We start from the raw sequence: 20,710 nt of genomic DNA, 5'->3' as shown, positions 1-20,710 counted from the left end.
GTAATAACAAACTGTCATCTGCCAAAGGCAGTGCTTTACAGTTTGTTAAAAAGTTATCAAGCATCTAGTTACAGCAAGTAGTTTTTACATCTGCCTTCCCTTCATTTTTCTCATATAATTTAGTAATGAAATTGAACAAGTCATACTGCTTTGGCTAAAAGAAACACCATAACTGATATACCAAAACTACATATCTGATGAGCTGCAGAACTAAATAAAACAATTACAGAGTAAGTGAAAGTGGACTTAAAAGTTTGTCACTTGGAATTGCATTGGAAGAGTGCAAGTAAAATGACTTAGCATCCCATACTTAATAAACGCCTGATTTCAAAACAAGATTTGCCTTTCATCATCAAAACACAACAGTCTTGTTTCGTTCGTAAGGCAAAACACGCAGCTCACAATATGATTTTATTGCTTTTGAAAGGCATCGTTTCTCAAGATCCATGGACTTCTGTACAAAACTCTGCAAATTATCTCTGTGGGAAACTCTTTCCACCTGAAAAGTTATAATGTTCTATTTTAGAACAACAGCACCATGACACACTTTCAGCTAGTTCTTTCAATAGACAGAATCACATATCTTGTGCCATGTACAGAAATTGCTAAATGGCAGGAGGACTCATGTTCGATATTCTGAAGATACAGCAAGCACAAGCAGACAGTATGAGAAACAGCGGCAGGCATAGACATTTAAAGGCCTGTCCCATGCATACGTTTTGTTTAATTATGACATGCGTAACATGTTATGTGCACTGAAAAGATTGTTTTCTAACAAGGGGAGCCTCACATGCCAAGCTTAATTAACTTTTTGCCATGTTGAAATGATCAGATAAATCAAAATCTTAAATGGACAATGATAACATTACTTGGTTAAAGAGTACAAGAATATCAAACAGGTAGCAGAGAACCTAAGGTCAGTTATATCGAACCAGAATACTGATGCTAGAGTTCACGTTACCAAAATATGGTACCTGTATATAGCCAGCAATAGATTAGGAATACATAAAAATTATAACAAACACCACTAGCCTCTATCTTAATGCCAATTCACAATTGCATATCATACAGTGGCAGCACATATAGGTTGGTGCAGAAAATAGAATAAAAAATTTGAATACACACTATTCTGAAACACAAAATTCTTAGACAGAGGACAGTTCAAATCAACTGGTAGCCAGCACTCGAAGGGGCAGAGAAGGTGGTTAAAGAATTTCTCCACCACTATTATGGCAAATAAATTATCTTTCAGGAACTAGCATCTTAAGAGTATGAGAGATGAAATTTTTAAATCTGGATACGTGTTTGATAGCAGGTACTAATAAGTTTCAATCCCTACTTGACTTGTTACAGCAACCAATTTGAAGTATGCTGAACTGTGAAGTACATGAAGTTGCAAAATTTAGATTGTAAACAACATAAAACTACATACCATTTGCTCAATTATTGGCCCTTCATCAAGTTCTTCAGTAACAAAGTGACTTGTTGCACCAATTAACTTGACGCCAGCATCAAATGCCTGCAGATTGTGAATGCCAGGTTACAATCTACCAAAAAGAAGTAAAGGGTAATGACTAAAACAAGCATTTCAAAAAGGCTTAAAAAAAAGAAAAAACCTGCTTAGCTGGATGACCACCCTTGAAAGATGGCAATAGGCCATGATGAATATTAATAACATCCTTTCCATAACTTTTTAAGAAGTTTCCAGAAAGAACCTGCAGAAATCAACTGAAGTTTTGAAATACAGTTATTGCAATGTGTAATTGAATAATGCTAGTCTGGTATGTCAAAGCACAAGTGTATGATAACAAAAAAAATCAGAAGCAGCAAATGCAGTGATTCCAATGCTCTACTCTGTTGTATTAAAGCAAAAGACATTTGAACTGAAGATCAAAATGGTAGATGAGATGAAGAAACATACAAATATTCTAGAATTTTAAATGTCAATCAACCAAGTCTTTGAAGGATGCTGGGAAGAAATCTCACTCTGTTGAACTTATGATTGTAAATCCAAAATCGTTTAGATGAACACCAACAGCAATCATTATGATATCAAAGATTATATTACCTGCATGTATCTAGCAAGCACTAGAAAATCAGTATCCTGGACTAAGTCCAGGATCTCTTTCTCTCTTTTATCTTCAGGAGTTGTCCTCAAGCAATGGTAAGGTATTCCATGCCGCTCTAGGAATAGAATCAAATGGGTGTTCGGAGCTCTATCATGATTGCTGTAAAGATCAACTGGGTGTCAGAATTAAGCTGTCAAAGCCAGTACAACACAAGAAAATTGTAAAATCTCCAAAGTATTTTGCCTTATTACTGATGCTATTTGAATTGGAAGCCTTCCATCTTGCCAGCCATGCAACAAATCAACAAGACAATGGTCCTGTAAAAGCACGAAAGTGGCTTAACTAAAGAAAGCAAACAAAAGGACAAACTAGCAACTATGTAGGTTTGGTTATTAAACTTTGATACAACAATTATTAGAAGCAAGAGGAAAATGACCTGCTTTGAGGCAAGAATTGCAATTTTATGTCTAGGGTCAAGGTCAGGCACTCGGACAACAGAATTTATAGCATTGAACATCCTCGACAGTTTCAGAAAGTCTTCATCCATTTGTACACGGGACCATTTCGCCCGGTGAAAGATAAATTCACTGTACATTGCAGCGCATTTCTGTATTACATGCATGTTTTGAAGAAAATCAACATTGACTGCCTTTAATATATTTTAATATATTTTCAAGCTACAAACTCTACCATGACAGGCAAAGCCTTCAGATAGGTTCACACGAAAAAACTTGACTATCTTAAGCAAGCGAGTGAATAGTAGCACAAAGATCATTTTTTATCAAATGCAGGAAAAAATCAGGTTATGTTGAATCTGACCAAATGTGATAGCTGCGATCACTGAGCATAACAGGAGGAACTCTCCTAGTAGGTCCTGGGAACTATTTTAGTTCCAGATGTAATGCCTCAAACCAAAGAGTACCCCAAAAAAGCAAGCATAATAATTATCATATAATGCATGTACTTGTCATTATACTTCAATGATATGAAATCCGAAAATCTGTCTTCTCAGTCTCGCATGGTTTAAGTTCAGAAAGGAGATTCAACGGAAAACACATCAGGAGAGATGGTATCTTTTCCATTTCTTATATCATGGTGATAACTTGTAGATAATACAAGAAGTTGAACTAAGGGATAAAGCATCTCAAGTACAGTTATAAAATTCTTGTGTCTCGGTCAAATTTACAAAAACATGTCAATCATTAGATTTAATAACCATAATCTACCATTGAAGAATAAATCACAAAAGGGACCATAACTCTCAACGTCTGGCCTAAATCCACTTCACGGTACCTCAAACATAAGCCAGATAATCCAAAAAAGAATAAGAAGAAAGGACAAACCAACTTATTAACTTGCCATAGAAAAATGTACCAAGAAACAAAGTGCAAGGGAGTGCAATAGACCTTCTAGAGTAAAACACATTCTTGTCCTCAGGCACAAAAACATCAGCATTGAGAATGTTTCCACCTCTTGAAGCAATACATTCTGATAGCTTTGCAACTATTCCCACCTCATCCTGCAATTTTCACACACCGAAAACAAAATCAAAAAATTAAAAATCCCATCTTTATACCTCATTTGGCCTAATCCAACTAAAAAATGAAAAACCATTTCAATGTCATTAATGATACCGTTACTCACAGGGCAATGGAAGACATGAATACCATGGCTGACGGAGGAAGAGGTAGATTCATCAAGAGACTTCGCCTTGAAGGGCCTCTTTGAAAATCTCAAAACTTGAGCAGGGAAACTTGAGGACACAACTTTACGTAGGAAACTCATTTCCGTCTCCGCCCCAATCCGATTGTTGCCTCTCTCAGAGAGTTGGTTGAGTTGGCAACCCACAACTTACAGGCCTACACAACTGTTTATTGCATTTTGGGGCTGTTGGGTTCCTTTTTTTTTTTTTTTGGTCTCTGGGAGGGAGGTGGTGGGGCTGCGGCTATATTGTGTAAATCACCAGCCATTAGTTGCAAAGATTGGAAAATGACATTCTTCGTATGCTTTCTTGGTGGTTAGATTTTGGAGAAATATATATATTTTCCTTTTTCCCTTTCTCTATCTCTTCCTCTTTTTTTTTTTTTAGCCCCTGTTGTTATCTAATCTAAAACACGTGATTAGGAAAAAGTTTGCACAGAAGTGGACAAAAACCCATAGGCCATAGCTGCTGATCCTCAAGTGACACAGTACTACCGTTTTGTTTATGGAAATGGATGAATGAACTTTTATATGTATTGTTTTTCCAAAATTCAAGGTAAAACTGTCTCTGTCTCGAGAAAGATTCAGAAAGCCTTATAAAAGTACATAATTTTTACTTTTTAGCATGTGGAGAATGGAGATTTATTCATTTGGTGCCCATACTAATAGGATTCTTACCTTTTGCTAAGAAATGCACCACAGGATACAGGTTGTAATGTGTTGTGCTAGCTTGAGTGTGTTTGAAAAAAATAAAATAAATAACGTAACATTTTTTTTATGTGACGTATATAAAATAAAAAATAATTAAAAAATATATTTATGATATAAGTAAATAAATTTGTGTAAATAATCTATTATTCAAACAAACTCATTGTTCGTTTTTTTAATCAATTACATTTTGACTGAATTGAAAAAGTAACAACCTCAATTATTTTACTTGTTTTGCCACATTTTGACATCTATTTTCAAGTAACGTAAGCAAATCATTATCTAACTAAGACCTCATTTGACATTGCAGTACTTTCACACAAAAAGCGCTTTTAATCATTAAAAGTACTTCTAAATTGTTTGATAACTAGTTTTCATAACTTAAGAATCTTGGTAACTCCTTTTTTTTTTTTAAATGAGTAGATTTAAATCCAAAATCTTTTACTCATAATCCCTCTCATCCTATTACTCAACTTAACCCAATCCTCTCTCAATTTTTGATAACTGCAAACAAAAATTAATTGCCTCCAACTTTGTATGCCATATCCACATAAGTTCGGAAGAATAAAAACTAATGTGACTAGATTTTATTTAATATGGATAGTTAAGCTCTTCGATCAACATTCAATTCTAATTCATCTAATGACCTAACTAATAAAAGTTTAAAGAATTTAGTAATTATTTGACAACAATGGAGGCAGTTTTATACTTATTTCTTTTTTATTTTTATATAAATGGATGGCCTCCCCTTAATAAAAGAGTCCATTTTTTTCAAAAAAAAAAAAAAAAAATCCTCGGTTAGAAAGGTTTTGCATCAAAGGAAAAGGATAAAAAAAGGTTTAGAACAAAACTGTATAGGTTAAACTGAAATTACAAATTAACTCAAGGGACCAATTTGCCAATCTACCCTCCGAATTTACAATACCCCGAGGACTTTATTTTTATTTTCCCATCTTCTAGCTGCTGCTGTGTGCTGAGTGCTGACCCGCCTGAAATAGATCGTTACTTTCATCTTCAAGACTAATCTGCTCAAGCTGACGCATCTCCACCTGCAACAACGACAATGCCTGTAAGTTTTAGCCCTCTGATCTTGTATTTTGCTTGTATGGTTTGGCATAATTGAACAATTGAATATGTAATTTATTGGGGGTGGTTCTGAAGTTGAGGAAATTAATAGAGGTCGACCCACCAAGCCCACTAAGATATCTGATCGGAGTGGCAATCATGATGATCGGAGTTGTATTGCCCGTCGGCTACATGATGTTCCGCAACAAGCGCGTTCCCTCTTCGTCCTCTTATTCTAAGCAGACGTAGGTGTGCTTTTCGCGTTTTTGTTGTTTTTCCCATTATTCTTGAAAGCCCTCTTAAATTTTGGGTTTGGGAGTTATTAATTCGATCTGGAATAACATAATTATTAATGGGTTTTAACTCAAAGTTGGCAATCTTTTTTTTTGCAGGAATAAGGTTTTGATATAGAGGCATTTTTGATTGAAGAGGAAATTAGGATTCTTGATCTGCGCTGAGTTTTGGTGAAATTAAGAAGGGGAAGAACAAGGGACGGAAGCAAGATTACAAGGACTAACAGACCCACGTGTGCTTGTAAATGTAATCAAGTTTGAATTTTGGATATCAGCTTACTTTTTGTACCATTTGGATTGGCATCTCAGTAATGCAATTCTTGGTTTATCTTTATTTCTTTTCTCCTGGAAGCATTATGGTTTCCCTTTAGTCTTGCGGGTCGTGTGATCCTTTACTGGTACTACATATTATTACCTGAATTCACGATTTCTTGTAGTTTTGTTAAGGTATTCTTTATTGTTTATGATTCTTTATGGCCTCAAACATTGAGGCTCTTATCTGTGCTGCTGTTGATGTTTAACTTAAATATTGGGCTGATTCTGAGGGAAGCTAAGAGGGAATAGATGAATAAGAAATGAGGAGATATAGCTAATGGACCCAAATGAGAAGATATTCTTATATTGCATTTTTCTGGTAGCATTTTCGATTCCTTATGGTTTTAGAGGTAATATTTAGCTTCACTGGCTGTTATTAGTGGGGTATTCTCTAGCTCTTGTAGTTTGTTTAGCCATCTATACTTGCTATAGATTCTTTAATTACGAGGACTATAATGCTGGTCTGTGTTGCAACTCCATTTGCTTGTCTAGTAATGTTTTGACATCTTAATTTGATTGGTGCTTCAGAGTTTTATTTCTGCACACAAGATGTATAAAAGCAGTTTCTTTGCCATGTTTTCGGGCAATGGTTTTTCATTTTCAAGTTGGGTGTTGGATGGGGACATTGGGGAGGGGAAAGGAATTTTTGCGATGTTTATCATCCTCTAGTCGGAATGGGGAGAAACGAAGTTGAACTGGGTTTAAATTTAAAATCAGCATATTGACTTTCTTCTAGCAGGAACAAAACTTTGCTATAGCTGCATTTCATTGAGGAGATATTTTGCTTTTTGTTATTGGGTTGATTTTGGATGAATTAAGAAGCAAGACATGACTAACAGATCAAATGTGCTTGTAGTGTGATTAAGATTGAAGTTATGATCATTAGTTTGATTCATATCTGAGTTGGTCTCAATGAATTTTTTTTCCCATCAAGTCTTATAGCTTACTATCAGTTTCAGGGTAGCATTAATGCTTGTAATTCATTTATTTGGAGGAAATACAATCCTTTCAGCAGGCCCCTCCTATTTTTAACTTCCGTAGCTGTAGTATCTGGTTTTTTCATCTCTTGCAATTTGGTTTGTATATAATCTGTCACAGGTTTTTTGTGACTCAGAACAAATAAGTTTTTTTGTGCATAGTGAACATTTTGATTTAAGTTGGCTTGCCAGGAATTCAGTTCTGATATCTTTCCTGTCCATTTAGCCCTTTATTTATGATTACTTTGAAGAAATTACTTGCAGAAGTGCTTCTTTTTAACATGGATGTGTACAGAAGAAATTTCCTGCTTGTTTTTGAGGCAGGCTTTATCTTCTTTGGAAGTGGATAGAGGAATAATAGGTATCCCTCTGGTTGAACAGGGATTTAAACAAGCAACCTCAATCCTGCATATTCAAATATGCTGTTGGTAATCTGTTGTAAATGCTTGCTTTATCTTGCGGAATTGTAAGCTCTGGTTTCTGATCAGTGGAGGTCACTTGTTTGAATAACTTCTGGTATTCTATGCTGTAATTTTTTTGTGTGTAAACGATGTCCACAAGGAAATATGTTGAGACAAGGAGTCTTTATATGCTATTAATTCCTTAGGTTTGACATTGCCAACCTTGGATATGCTACCAACAATCTAGCATGTAATTGAGATAACTTGCTAAATTATATGCTAGAATATTTATCATAGCTAATAAGACATTTGAATTGGATCCATAAAGCTCAAACTTGACAGCGAATGGAATCAGTATAATTGGCACAAATAAACTGCACAATCACTATTGATAAGGATAAACATAACCATCTTGAGAAACTCTCAAGCAACAAATTTCTATCAATTACAGGTGAGAATTTGTTACTTCCACCAGAAAAATGTGACACCGTATTTTACAATGGTGGACTTGGTACAAATTGGACGTTTGCAAAGCTTTCATAGCTAGCTATTCATCACCAAAAATCTGGGTCACGACTCATAAGAATCCTCGGAATAGTTCACAGCATGCTTGACGGGCTATCATTAATTATGCATCATGCCATCTACCAAGTGCTTCACCCATACGGATCCTGTCCCCTCTTTCAATGCAAAATTTAAAGTCAGATGGCATACGCTCATTTGCAGATGAAACTGGAGCTTGGAAGACGAGTACTACAGTTGATCCCATGTTAAAAGCACCTACCTGCAATGTTAAAATCAAGATGCAGTGAACAATCAATTTCAAGCCACGATTCATACAGATGACCAGTTGGAAGCGTAAAAAGTGGTTAACATGCAATAGTAGAAACAATCCATCAGTTAAAACAAGCCCAACTAGTTTCCAAAGGTTTCTCAGTGAATGAATGGCCGTGTTTCATCAGCTACGGTGTACTGTACAAGCACAAGCACACGCACAGGCACAGGCACACTCACGCTCAGAGGCAGCAACCCAAATTCGTGGAAATATTAAGTGCCAATTTGTGCTCTTTCGTTTTTTTTTTCCAGAAAAAAGCATCAATATATCTCCTGCTTCTACTCTATTAAATTCAACTTTATTAAGAGAAACAGATTGCCTTTCATACCTCATCTCCTTTCTTAAGCATAATGCCATTGCCTTCAGGTTCATAAACCCGTTCTTCAGGAGGTTCTGAATGCAAAAGTTTCTTTCTGGGCCGATTTGTGTGCAGTGTGCGTTCGACAAAAAGCTGTCCAACAAACATTTTGCAAGAGGACAGAAAAACAGAAACTATTCTGAGCTAACAACAGGAAATTTTGTGATGCCAACTAACTATATCATGTTTAACACATCAAAAATAGCGTTAGTATGCTAATTTGTCAGTAGCAGATATGTCGAACAGCCTGAACTTTAGTTGGATTCATGCAGTGGGGCAAATAACACTCCCCAATCCAAAGAATTCACGGTTCATGCCTATTGAATTAAATAAATAACTTTTAGCAATGTCTACTGACAAGAAATCCAGGTGTTTTAAATCCTAAAGTTTTAGAGGAAGCCAACTTGACAAAAGTTTGGAAAGTTCATACGTATGCTTCAGAACAAAAGAATGCAGCTGGGACACCTACCAAACAAACTTGTACCTCGGACAAGCTGTATTTCAACACATATAATGCTAATAATTTGAAATGGAAAATTTTGTAATCCAACCTCAATAGAACCAATATTTGTAGCACCAATTGCTGCCATTGCCATATATCCTTCTTGCCATTGACCTTCAAGCACCACCTGGTCATACAATTTAAAAATGAAAAAAAAAGATATTAACAAAAGGTGTGCAAGGCATTTTTCTATGCAGTCCATAATAATCCATTTTATATTAAGCAAGCACATGATGGAGAGACTCGATTCTCAAGCACAAAACACACACAAACAATTAACAGGGTATAACTTGAGACGATTGCCAGGAGTTCAACAAACTCTGTCAAAGGAAAAAGAAAAATGTGTCTGAAATCTGACCAAGCACTGACTGTGCATGGAGGTATTATGCTTATAAGGCCACAGATGAAAATCCTACAGATAAATAGCAAATTGACTTGGTAAATTCGCAAGAAACACTTCAAAGATATTATTTCCACTACCAGTTGGCAGTTTGCTGAGTGAAAAACTTGGCACTTCAAAAAAATTTATGTATTTTAATCACTGAGGGAAAAACTTGGCAGTTCGCACCTTGTAGAGATAAGATTAACATATTTTACTATAATTCGTTACATTCAACCTCGAGAGTATTTTGTGCAACTATAACAAATACAACTTATGTTAGAAACTAAGAATTTGTAAGTCCCTTCACCCTATAAATGAATTGGGGACAATGCTCAACAATAATGTGAATGAGACCATTGTCATCTCCCCACCACCCCCCCCCCCGGCGGGGGCCCCCACCAAAAAAAGAATTGGATGAAGATATTTACCCTTTCATTCTCAACATAAAGGTTTCTGATTGTTCTCATAGCACGTTCATTCAAAGGATAAAGCCGACCTGCACAGCCAATAAGAGAATAGTATAACTACAAAATTTAGTAGGGGTATCTTTAATTCATCCAAAAAGCAGGAGGAAAAAAAAGGGGGAAAAAATTTAGGTAAGTGATTGCCCATAACATGCCTACTTCCTTTTTAGCCTATCGGGAAGAGCTAACCAGACTAATGACCATGAGTGTGACGGACACGGCAACCTCGTCCATGAAATCGCCATTAGGTGGAGGCATATTCTATGCCACACTCGCTTTAGCTGAATCCACAGCTATTCCTTGCCTGTGAACTACTACTCCCAAAAACTGCCCTGATATTACTCCAAAGGTGCACTTCAGTAGATTCAACTTGCTTGCTAAAGGCTGTTAAGGAATAAGTAAGGTTTACTGTTGCTAAGGTAAACTTGAGCTATGGACTTAGTAAAGAAGCACAGAAAGAGCAAAACGAGTTAGGGTTGGTATGGCCAGAAAGATTTGTAGTCCTTCAATAAAGCTAATTTGATTACTTCAAAAGCCTAAATGCTGGTCAAACAAATCAGAAGCTATCTTAAAAGAAAAGGCACCAATAGTTAAATCCAGAAATAGGAAATAAAAATTAAAATCCTAAAATATTCTTCTCATACATAAGATTGATGTCTGCGTTTCAGTGAAACATTAATGCTACCCCATGTATTAACTTTGGAGCACCTGCAAGTTTGAGTTACTAGGGAAAGTAACTAAGAAATTTCAAACGACAAAAGCAAGCCAAACTCAACATTCCTAAAATCATTGCCAGCTATAAGCTGTTCATACATTGGGAAGGACAAAGAAATGGTTATAAAAGAAGGAAGGAGAAACAGATAAAAGGATTAAAAATGTTAAAATCATAGAAAATGACAGTGAGAAGTCTGCTCCTCTATGAACCAAATGCTATTCTCCAAAAATATACAGCGGAACAAAGACTAACCTGAAAAATGTCGACGAACAAGTACATTCCAATCTACTGGAGAGTGTATCCGATGATAATCTCCAGGTTTCAAGTAAATTACACAGTAGAAAAGGCCTTTCATTGGGCTGCATAAGAATTTGACAGACATATTAAGTTGGGTTCTCCATGTGACATCACATGCTATTTGTCATGGAACTGCTACCTGGGTAGAAACTACACTTGAACAGAGAAAATGCATCAACAGATTAAGCAGTAAATTTTATTGATTATCCTGTGAAGTCAGGGAGCTCAGTGAAACTTCCAGATATGACGGGTGAGTTATGTATTTTGGTGCCAAAAAGAAGCTTTAGATTAGGATTAAAGAAAATTTGACTAGCCCCAACTCATTTCAGCAAGTGATCAAGCAATCAGCGAATATTATCTAGATTCACAAATATATTCTCCAATTAATACTAGAGAGATTAATCCCAGAAAAAATCAGAAAGAGCTAGGTTGAGCTCAGGAGTAGATTTGGAAAAGAAACAATAATGGTGACATTAAGATTACTTGATGATGATGTAAGAGATGTTCAAACAAGGGCATTTAGTTACCTCTCTGGTGAAATGGCTCTAACTTTCGGAGAAGCCAGAGAAACTCTCCACCATGATTTCTGAGTCTCATCTCCCATAGATTTATCTTCTCCACCAGACTCTTGTTGGATGTTCTCGCAAGCAGTCATGGGAAGGAATGATTTTGCTCCAAGAAGGGAAGAAACTGAATAAGAGAATCCTTTAACTTGCTCAATCATGGCCCCAGCTTCCTTCAGCTCTCCAAATCTTAGAACTGTTCCATCTACAGGACTGATCTATGAACCCAAGACACAACAGTAAATTAAACAGACATTTAGAACCTAATAGCGCAAAACAGAAAATAAAACCAAGACTATCTCCAAGATGCTAGTTACCAGTTACCAGACAACATGGATCAGAATCAATAGGTCTACAGCCTTCCTTCAACGTGCGAACAAAAAAATGCCGTAAAGATGCATATTCTTCCAAAGGCAAGGCTGCTTCTTCCAAGTCTGAATTACAAAGACAATGATTAACTCCCAAAATATTGGTCCAGTGCAGCTTGCTTGCTTGAGGCATATTCTACCATAAGGAAACTGTTTAAAGCTACATAGTAAAACTGAATCAGCCAATCCAAAAAATTATTCAAATGGAAAAAGTAGCAAACTGGAATGGAATGCTCGAGCCCAGGCATTGTAGACATGTGGCCGCAGCCAGATGGGATATTCCTGGTCAAGCAACATTCAACAGGAAATTTTTAGGAATGGTAACCACATGTTAAATGTTTGCAAAATATGCACCTAGTTAATTGACAATTTTTCTAAGTGAAACTCACCACACTGGTCAAAAACCCCCAAAACCTTGAAATGGTACGCAGTGGTAGGAAGCTCAAGAATGTAGCCTGAGGTTTCACAAAGCCACAAGTTTGAAATGACGTTCACTAGGGAAAGATCATGGTAGTTGAAATGAAAATCATCAATGGAAAGAAAAAAGCAGTTCACCTTTACATCAGGATGGAACTCCAATTCAATTCCTTTCTCTCTAGCCTCTTCAATCTGTCATAAGAAAATTGAGAAGATTCACGTAACCCAACTGACTGAGAAGCAATACAACTGTCAAGAAATTAACCAATACATAGCCAACCTCACTCTCTTTGGTAGACAGCATACTTAGGGAACATTTCAAGATTGTTCCACTTGGAAGTTATCCTTCATATTAATTGAAGCAAAAGAAGCGGACAGAATTGGAGACACAAGAATAACTGTTTAATATCCCTGGAAACCAATATCTGACTCAGATAATCATAAACATCACAAAAAGGCAGGAAAAATCTTCTAGTAGCCTCATTCTCTGTTCAATTCGTTTTTACCTCTTCACTTCTATCCATGAAACTTTAAATCAAACTAAAATGTGGTCACTCCACGACAGCATCCTAGCCCTACAAATTTTCCACTAAGTTACATGACAAGCCAACGAAAATAAACAAAAGATTCTATTGGCATTTGCATATTCTAGCAACTCAATAGTTTCCAGCTGTAAAATTTCACGCGGTATAGCACTAGAAGTTATTTCAATTGAATTTAAATACCAAAACTGCTCATACATGTAAACTCATATCTTTAATCCAAAACAAATTCAATAATCAAATATTACCGCATGACCTTGAGTTTTTCCAAGGTCTATGGTGAAAGAGATACCTTCTTATCATCATAGAGTCGACGAGCGTGCAGCGCACCAAGCATAAGTACCGTTCCCACGGTTGCTCCAGGAACAAAGAAAGAATTACCTAAAATCCAAATGAAATTTCAACATTCACATACACAACAAATGACTCTCAATTTCAATAATTAACTATGTAGTGCATAACTAATTTAACTTAATTAGAAAAAACTTCTACGGAGTAACATTATAGCTAACATCGTTAAACCCTGAGCAACAAATAAGCACGACAGTTGCATAAACACATATACGCTTTCGTACATTTCTCTGATATTATGCTGCTATATTTCTTTCTCATTTGTTTCTTTAATTTTTGTTTTTGTTTGGTTTTGCAGTTTTAGAGAGTGAAGTGGGAGTTGTGCCTTGAGAGCTACCCCTTCCGCCGCCGCCATTGATTGAAGCACGGGCTGCAGAGGATTGTACCTTCCGAAAGAACGTAGAAAAGTGGCGAGGCTGTTGGTGCAAATTTCGGGCGTGGCGAGCGGCTTGAGCGAAGAGAAGAAGTCTCTGAGTAGCCGCCCTGAACTTCATCTTCCCCGTGCAATCTCACTGTTGTAATAACGAAGGTTCAGAGAGAGAATTGTGGAAGATTTTGGGGAGTATGTATAGGGCTTATGATTGTTGAACTGCTTGTGAAAGGGGAAAGCGTGACAACCTTGTCGGAGAAGACGTTTGTGCGTTTCTAGAAGACGTCACAGAAAACTGCGCTTTCGTCCGCATCCGTCTCGAGCAATATCTATCTAATCTAATCTACTTATCTTTCTCAAATTCCTCTTCAACCGCAATTGTTGTTTAGACCTTTTCATTTGAACCTTATGTCAAAGGAATACCATAATATTCTTGCATGACAATTTCAAGTGTGTTTCAAAAGTATGTTTTTTTTTTTTTTTTGACAAACAAAAGGATCTGGACCCACTTCAGGCCCCAACTCTTATTTGAGTTGTTGGATTTTTCCCATTTTTGTAACAGTGGTCGAACTGTCGTGGATGCTCTAACTAGAGGCTACACCACCAGGTCGGCTACCCTGAAAGGTCTTCCAAAAGTATGTTTATGGTTGGCAACAATTGCATAAACTTGGGCATTCAAACCATCTTGTAATGTGGGACACATGTTACTTGAATGATTCGAGAGATTGGGTTTTTATTTGCTTACATCATCTTTACAATTTCCAATACACCTTTTTATCTTCCCAATATCTTTTTATCTCACATACATCACATCACAAAAAGTGCTACAGTAAAAATATCTCAAATAATCCCAAATAACTTACAATCCAAACAGACCAGTTTTTCTTTGTTATCCTTGCCCTTTAACCAACTTTTCTACAAGAAATGTTAGAAAATGTAAACGTTGATCAATAGAAAAGATATCTACATTATTAACCCTCCTGTGAATGAAATCCTACCTATCACCAAATTGTTGAGTATAGTTAGCCTTAAAATAATTCTAGAATGAGCGAAAAATAAAAATAAAAAAAATTCAAAGAAAATAAATCAATAAGGCACTGGTCCCCGGCAAAGGTGCAAAAATTTGTTGGTTTGTCAAACCAGCAAAAATAAAAGTTCATACTCTAATAATATGGATTTGAGTGTAGCGATGAGTAGGGTCGTATCCACAGGAATTGGATGATTTATTTCTTTATGAAAAATGGGGGATTAGGAGAAATGAACTAAATAGATTACTTGAATAAAAATAAAGACAGTATCACAAAATTAAATAAAACTAAACCAAGAATAGACAACGCTCTAGTCGAAGGTCTAATTTTCACTTTGGTTCATTTGACTGATCATCGATGCAAAGGTGAAAGTACTTGTTCATAAATAAACTGGTTATGGTTGTCAACACGCTCTGACAATCTGTTTCTTCTTACTATTTCGATAACCATAACACGCTCGGTGGCTATTTCTCTTGCCAATTAAGCAACCCTAAACAAACTCTCAGGATTTAACCTATTGACAGCATTAAAAATTAGAGAAGTTACCAATTCTAACCAACAAACATACAAGCTCGATTCATTTAAGTCAGATTATATATTCCCGTGACATAAATTTGAAAGTCTTTTTTACAATCAAATTATATCACGCGCCATAGATACTAAAATCATCAAACAATTATGGATTTGATATTTTAGATGGCAATAGACTATTTCGACAATTAAATACTGATCAGGTATTTAATTGTAGAAAATAATCATAATCATGAATGAGCAGAGAATATATAAATATTCATGAATAAATGAAATAAACAAATTAAATTAGATCTCACAGTATTGTAGAACCAGAGTTTCAATTATCCTTCAACTAGAAAAGAAACTAGCCGCTTCTCCTAGTAGATTCGAGACCATAAGAAATACTAGGGTTTATTGTAGAGGAAAAGAGGAAAAAGAATGAGAGCCCCCGTCTATTTTCTCCCCTATTAATAAGGACGGGATCCCCTTTTTCTTCTAGGACTCCTACTTAAACTAAACTAACCAACCAAGACCTATCAATTGGTTTCCAAAATAAATTATATCAAGTCATAACCCCTCAAGATCTCCACTTCCGTGACTAATATGTAAAACCATGGGTTGCAATTGGCTTCTTGATCAATTGATAGATTGATCTCATGTCCAGCGAACTCTTGACTGTCTTATCAAATAAGACGTGGGCACGCTTAACAGATTGGAGTCTTCTGGACATAGATATTTAGAAGCATCACTTCGCATTTGACAGAGCGTGGGCACGCTTAACAAGACGTCTTCTGGAAAGTCGACTTTTAATGCGCATTTTACTTCATTCTCACCAACAATTCCTAAAAGCGACACCAAAATTCAAATATGAGTGAAATATATTGATTAACGTCATATTTTAGCAAAATAAATGGGAAAATATTCACCAATTATATGCACAATTAGCTACTTAACATTTACTAATAGTCCGAGTATCCAATAACAATTGCAGGATAATCGCTCGACAAAAAAACACTGTTCATGGGGCAATTCTCACTTTTATATTGTTAGGTAAATATCCATATTTAATCTATATATATAATTATTATAAAATTTTTCCTAATGACTATAAATTTAATGTATATATATTCATTTTTCCTAATAGCTCTAAATTATTCTAAATTGAAAAGCAATGTTGTATGCTATTTTTTTATTATTCTTTTAGTCAAACATGCAACATTAATTACATTGTTTCTTACATTAAAAAAATTAAAGTACTATAAATTTCAAAAACAATGTAATAATACATAATGTGAATTAATGATCTAATATTAGTGAGCAACATTTTACAAAAATATGAAAGAAAAATAATTGTTGTGATTATATTGATTAAATATTTTAATTTGTGCAAAAAAAAAAAAAAGAAAATAGGCCCATATTTAGGAATTTAGTGAGTAATAGAGATATACATAAATATAGACGAGTATCTTTATAATTACCTCACCCAAACCACATAATTTATACTTATCATACCACACAAAATGTCGACACTGCATTGTCCTAATTATAGTATTTTATTAACCATTATATTACAAAATATCCTCCATACTTCACAAACTATTAACACTAATTCATCCAACCAATTTACCGCACTATGATTCTATAATTCAAGCAAGACTTATAATAATTATATAATTCTCTACATTATAACAAATATATAACGGCTAAAAATTAAACAACTTAACGCGAGAAATATTAGTACTCCTGCGCAACGCGCAGGCCGTCTCACTAGTAATATATAATGCTGCAGTCTGCACCCCTCTGTGCCTAAATAAAAATTACGCCTTATCTTTATCTCTAATGAAAAGTGATGAAAGATAGCGCCTTTAGGCATATTATTAGATAAGGCGTGGTTTTTCTGTTGGCTTATTCTCACTTAAACTAGCAAAAGCTGACGGAGGGCGTTGATCGATTTTCCTAGCAAGGGAAAGATTATTAACTATGGTAAGAAATCAACAAATTAGCCCTTCTTGATTAAACACCAATACATTCCAAAAAGAAGGCAAGATGCATTCCTATAAATATTTGCAGAGTGTTCATTTCATCCATGACCACAGCGTATTTCATTTCTATTATGCTAGAGAAACACTCTTTTTAACTTCCTTTTGATTCTTTGTAGCAGGGAAATCTTGTAATTTTTTAGCTACAAAAATCGACCTTAAAATTCAGTTATCTTGTGATTACATTATGTCAATATAGAGGCAATCTTTATTGATCCTTTCAAATGAAAAAAAAAAGGAAGAAGAATCCTTGTATTAATCATGTGTAATGATTGCCTCCAAACTCCGACTATAAAAGACCCATCAGCAATCTTCTCCTTTCCTTTCTATTGCACAATAGGCAACTTTAACCAGTGAAGTAGAGATAAAAAAAGAAAAATATCTCAACAGAAAATGGCAGCTGGAACAGAAAGTATTGTTAAGTATGGGATTATTGGAGTTGGAATGATGGGAAGAGAACATCTAGTCAACTTGTATCATCTCAGAAGCCAAGGGGTTGCTGTTGTATGCATTGCTGATCCACATGTCCCTTCTCAACAACTTGCTCTAAGTGTAGCAGAATCTTTTAATTGGCCACTCCAGGTAAAAAAAAAAAAAATTTGTTTGTTCAATGACATATGTTTAAAAACGAAGTATTTATCTGTTTTAAATTTGTGGGTTTTGTTAGTAAAGAAAGCAGGAAGTGGTTGTTGCGTTGATGATTTTCCACTTTTTTTTTTTGAAGGTTTTTTCAGGGCATAAGCAGATGCTGGATAGCGGCCTCTGCGATGTAGTGGTGGTTTCTACTCCAAATATGACTCACTTTGAGATTTTGATGGATATTCTTAATTATCCGAAACCCCATCATGTGTTAGTGGAGAAGCCTTTGTGCACAACTGTTGCAGATTGCAGAAGGGTCAGGCACCCCATATGATGAGTAACTTTATTATCTTTCCTTCTTTTTTGGCTTCAATTGACTAGTTTGACTAGTTAGGATTCTATAGGGAAGGGCAAAAGATAAGCTTTTGAGTTTTCAGAGAATGCGTTCATTTATGAACATACCTTTCTGCATTCATCCCATTGTGTGATGGAAGGTTCCATTCCTTTGACAAAGTTTGCTAGTCCCTTTTACTGCTAATTTTTTCGTTTCATAGTTTGTAATTTGGCAAAGCACACACTAAACAAAACTAGGGGAAGCTACTTCGATTTTGAGTTATGTCAGCGAAGAAACATTTTGACACAACACCTATCAATCTGTCTGAATCTCTATGTATGACTTGGAGATGCATAAGTGAAACTCCAGTCTGTTTCCATGGTATAATTATCTTCAACTTTACCAGTCTCTCAGGGCATTGCTTCAGAATTGTATCCCGTTCACAAGCTTTTGCTCTTAATAACTGGTGACTGTAATTTATTTCTTTGGATCTCCCACGAATATGTTATCTTTTGCATGCTTAATCCCATTTTCTATGTTTATAGATGTTTGGTGTTAATATAAAGGATTCTAATATCACTGAATCAGGTTGTGGAAGCTGCCAAGAGAAGACCAGATATGCTGGTACAAGTTGGGCTTGAGTACAGGTACATGGCACCTGTTGCTAAACTGATAGATATAGTCAAATGTGGAACGCTAGGGCAAGTCAAGATGGTGGCTATCAGAGAGCATCGATTTCCCTTTCTTGTTAAGGTAGATAAGGCATGATTTTGTATTGGTTTGGCATCCATTGAGTTGTTAAGACATGCTTGTTGTAGGTGAATAACTGGAACCGGTTCAACTGTAATTCTGGTGGTACTTTGGTAGAGAAATGCTGCCACTTTTTTGATCTGATGAGGCTATTTGCCGGTGCTAATCCTGTTCGTGTAATGGCATCTGGAGCCATTGATGTTAATCACAAAGATGAAATCTATGATGGAAAGGTTAGATTTTTTGTGGAATTCTCTACTCCATGGTCCACATACACAGAAACTGGATACAGTAGCTGGAACTGTGCAGCAGTGTACTGTGGGCAATATAATCCATGTCAAGTTTGTGCTGCAGATTTACATTGACTAAATACCTCATTTTCACAAAGTTCTAGTTAGTTGTGACGCTTCAAAGTTCTCCTATGATCCATTTAGGTTTTGGATATGGTACCTTTTCTCATAGTCTGGATGAAATTTCTTTATGTTTGGTTGTAGTAATCAATAATCTTCGCTACATATTAGTTTGGGTTATGATTAACTCAATGGGTGACAGATAGCAAATTGAAATGGGAAAACAACTTATTAGAGGAAACTTAACTCTGATAGGTCACATTTTTATGTGTTTTTATATTATGTACTCTTGTTACTTGTGATCATGTGACTCAAGAGTTCTCCTTTCCTTGTGTTGGGTTCAGGTTCCTGACATCATTGATAATGCTTATGTAATCGTTGAGTTCGACAATGGTTCTCGTGGCATGCTTGACCTTTGTATGTTTGCTGAAGGGAGCAAGAATGAACAAGAGATATCTGTTGTTGGTGACGGTGGGAAGGTAAATGTCCTCCTAGCTTATCCTGTCTCCCTCCTTATGCAAGTAAGAGCTACATGTATTATGAACATGTTCTCCATAATGTAAATGCTGCAATTATGAAGAACTGCAGCATTAATTTGCATTTTCCTCTGTCATCATTGCTTCTCATTCTGTAATCACTGTAGCGGAAAATTGGAGATGAATGACATGTCATTGGTAGTACAGAAACTAGTTTACATTTTTCTCAGAATGTGTTTCCTATTCTATGTAGGATTCTGTGTTTCTGATATAACTCAAATTAGTGTTGCATCTGTTTCATTTCTTACTATATATTCTAGGGTGAGGCCTTTGTTCCAGAAGGCATTGTACGCTGGGGCACTCGAGTTGGGGGAAGGGAAGGTGTACAAACCTTACAAGCCTCAGATGATCGAATACAGTGAGTCTCTCTCCTTGTATTGTATGCCTTCTCGTTTAAGTCAGCTAGTATGGCTGCTGATCTGCAAACCTATAGTATTTTACCTCACATAAATTTGCTCATCAGATATGATGGACTGCATCATGGTTCCAGCTATTTGGAACATCTGAACTTTTTGTCTGCGGTCAGAGCTAAAGGGGCACAAGCTCCTGCTGTGAATCTGCATGATGGATTGATTTCGGTAGCTATTGGAGTTGCAGGACAACTATCGATTGAGAAAGGTCGATTTGCTACGATCGAGGAAGTCATAAATGAATAAACTCGAGTCTTCAACTTGTGTCCTCTAATACCAGCTAATGTGTCTTATTATTCTCATTTTACACTACCTAAAGATGCATGTAAAATACAATCAATCGACCAACCGGAGCAGCTTGTATTTGATTTTTTTTTTTTTTTGTCGCAATGATAACATTTCTATAACCTAATCTAAGGGGAGAGAGAGCCGATGGAAGTTGAATCACCACCGGTTGGAGAAAGCCACTGAAGGCAGC

At 35.9% G+C, this 20,710-nt stretch overlaps 4 protein-coding genes across 10 annotated transcripts; 2 read left to right on the top strand and 2 right to left on the bottom strand.

Annotated features, from left to right (window-relative positions):
* Window positions 1-149: 149 nt before the first annotated feature.
* On the bottom strand, window positions 150-4,001 carry LOC113707239 (formyltetrahydrofolate deformylase 1, mitochondrial-like). The gene is made up of 8 exons (XM_027229468.2): window positions 3,714-4,001; window positions 3,476-3,588; window positions 2,506-2,656; window positions 2,313-2,386; window positions 2,069-2,228; window positions 1,617-1,715; window positions 1,433-1,519; window positions 150-499 (listed from the first exon to the last, which is right to left on the bottom strand). Exons 1-8 carry the CDS (start codon window positions 3,852-3,854, stop codon window positions 353-355), a joined length of 972 nt encoding a protein of 323 aa, XP_027085269.1. The 5' UTR covers window positions 3,855-4,001; the 3' UTR covers window positions 150-352.
* A 1,395-nt stretch (window positions 4,002-5,396) lies between these two features.
* LOC113706194 (uncharacterized) lies at window positions 5,397-6,170 on the top strand. 2 transcript variants are annotated; one of them, XM_072063070.1, is made up of 3 exons: window positions 5,397-5,547; window positions 5,640-5,788; window positions 5,936-6,170. In XM_072063070.1, exons 1-3 carry the CDS (start codon window positions 5,542-5,544, stop codon window positions 5,952-5,954), a joined length of 174 nt encoding a protein of 57 aa, XP_071919171.1. In that variant the 5' UTR covers window positions 5,397-5,541; the 3' UTR covers window positions 5,955-6,170. The 2 variants fall into 2 exon arrangements, with proteins under 2 accessions (XP_071919171.1, XP_071919172.1); XM_072063071.1 differs by having other exon boundaries at window positions 5,640-5,792.
* A 1,719-nt stretch (window positions 6,171-7,889) lies between these two features.
* On the bottom strand, window positions 7,890-14,184 carry LOC113707118 (phosphatidylserine decarboxylase proenzyme 1, mitochondrial-like). 6 transcript variants are annotated; one of them, XM_072063068.1, is made up of 14 exons: window positions 13,710-13,725; window positions 13,265-13,353; window positions 12,937-13,005; window positions 12,711-12,841; window positions 12,569-12,622; window positions 12,403-12,468; window positions 12,235-12,295; window positions 11,970-12,079; window positions 11,610-11,863; window positions 11,038-11,144; window positions 10,035-10,102; window positions 9,274-9,351; window positions 8,693-8,815; window positions 7,890-8,313 (listed from the first exon to the last, which is right to left on the bottom strand). In XM_072063068.1, exons 4-14 carry the CDS (start codon window positions 12,732-12,734, stop codon window positions 8,158-8,160), a joined length of 1,101 nt encoding a protein of 366 aa, XP_071919169.1. In that variant the 5' UTR covers window positions 12,735-12,841; window positions 12,937-13,005; window positions 13,265-13,353; window positions 13,710-13,725; the 3' UTR covers window positions 7,890-8,157. The 6 variants fall into 6 exon arrangements, with proteins under 6 accessions (XP_071919169.1, XP_071919166.1, XP_071919165.1 ...); XM_072063065.1 differs by lacking the exons at window positions 12,711-12,841; window positions 12,937-13,005 and having other exon boundaries at window positions 13,661-14,181; XM_072063064.1 differs by lacking the exons at window positions 12,711-12,841; window positions 12,937-13,005 and having other exon boundaries at window positions 13,649-14,177.
* A 3,057-nt stretch (window positions 14,185-17,241) lies between these two features.
* On the top strand, window positions 17,242-20,644 carry LOC113705439 (uncharacterized). The gene is made up of 7 exons (XM_027227291.2): window positions 17,242-17,855; window positions 17,998-18,168; window positions 18,775-18,939; window positions 19,005-19,169; window positions 19,631-19,765; window positions 20,083-20,180; window positions 20,286-20,644. Exons 1-7 carry the CDS (start codon window positions 17,667-17,669, stop codon window positions 20,476-20,478), a joined length of 1,116 nt encoding a protein of 371 aa, XP_027083092.1. The 5' UTR covers window positions 17,242-17,666; the 3' UTR covers window positions 20,479-20,644.
* The last annotated feature ends 66 nt before the right edge of the window (window positions 20,645-20,710 follow it).

The sequence above is a fragment of the Coffea arabica genome, chromosome 8c (assembly GCF_036785885.1).
Source record: "Coffea arabica cultivar ET-39 chromosome 8c, Coffea Arabica ET-39 HiFi, whole genome shotgun sequence".
Taxonomy (NCBI): Eukaryota; Viridiplantae; Streptophyta; class Magnoliopsida; order Gentianales; family Rubiaceae; genus Coffea; species Coffea arabica.
Note: the sequence above shows the minus strand (reverse complement) of the source record. Positions and strands in the feature narration are given on the sequence as shown.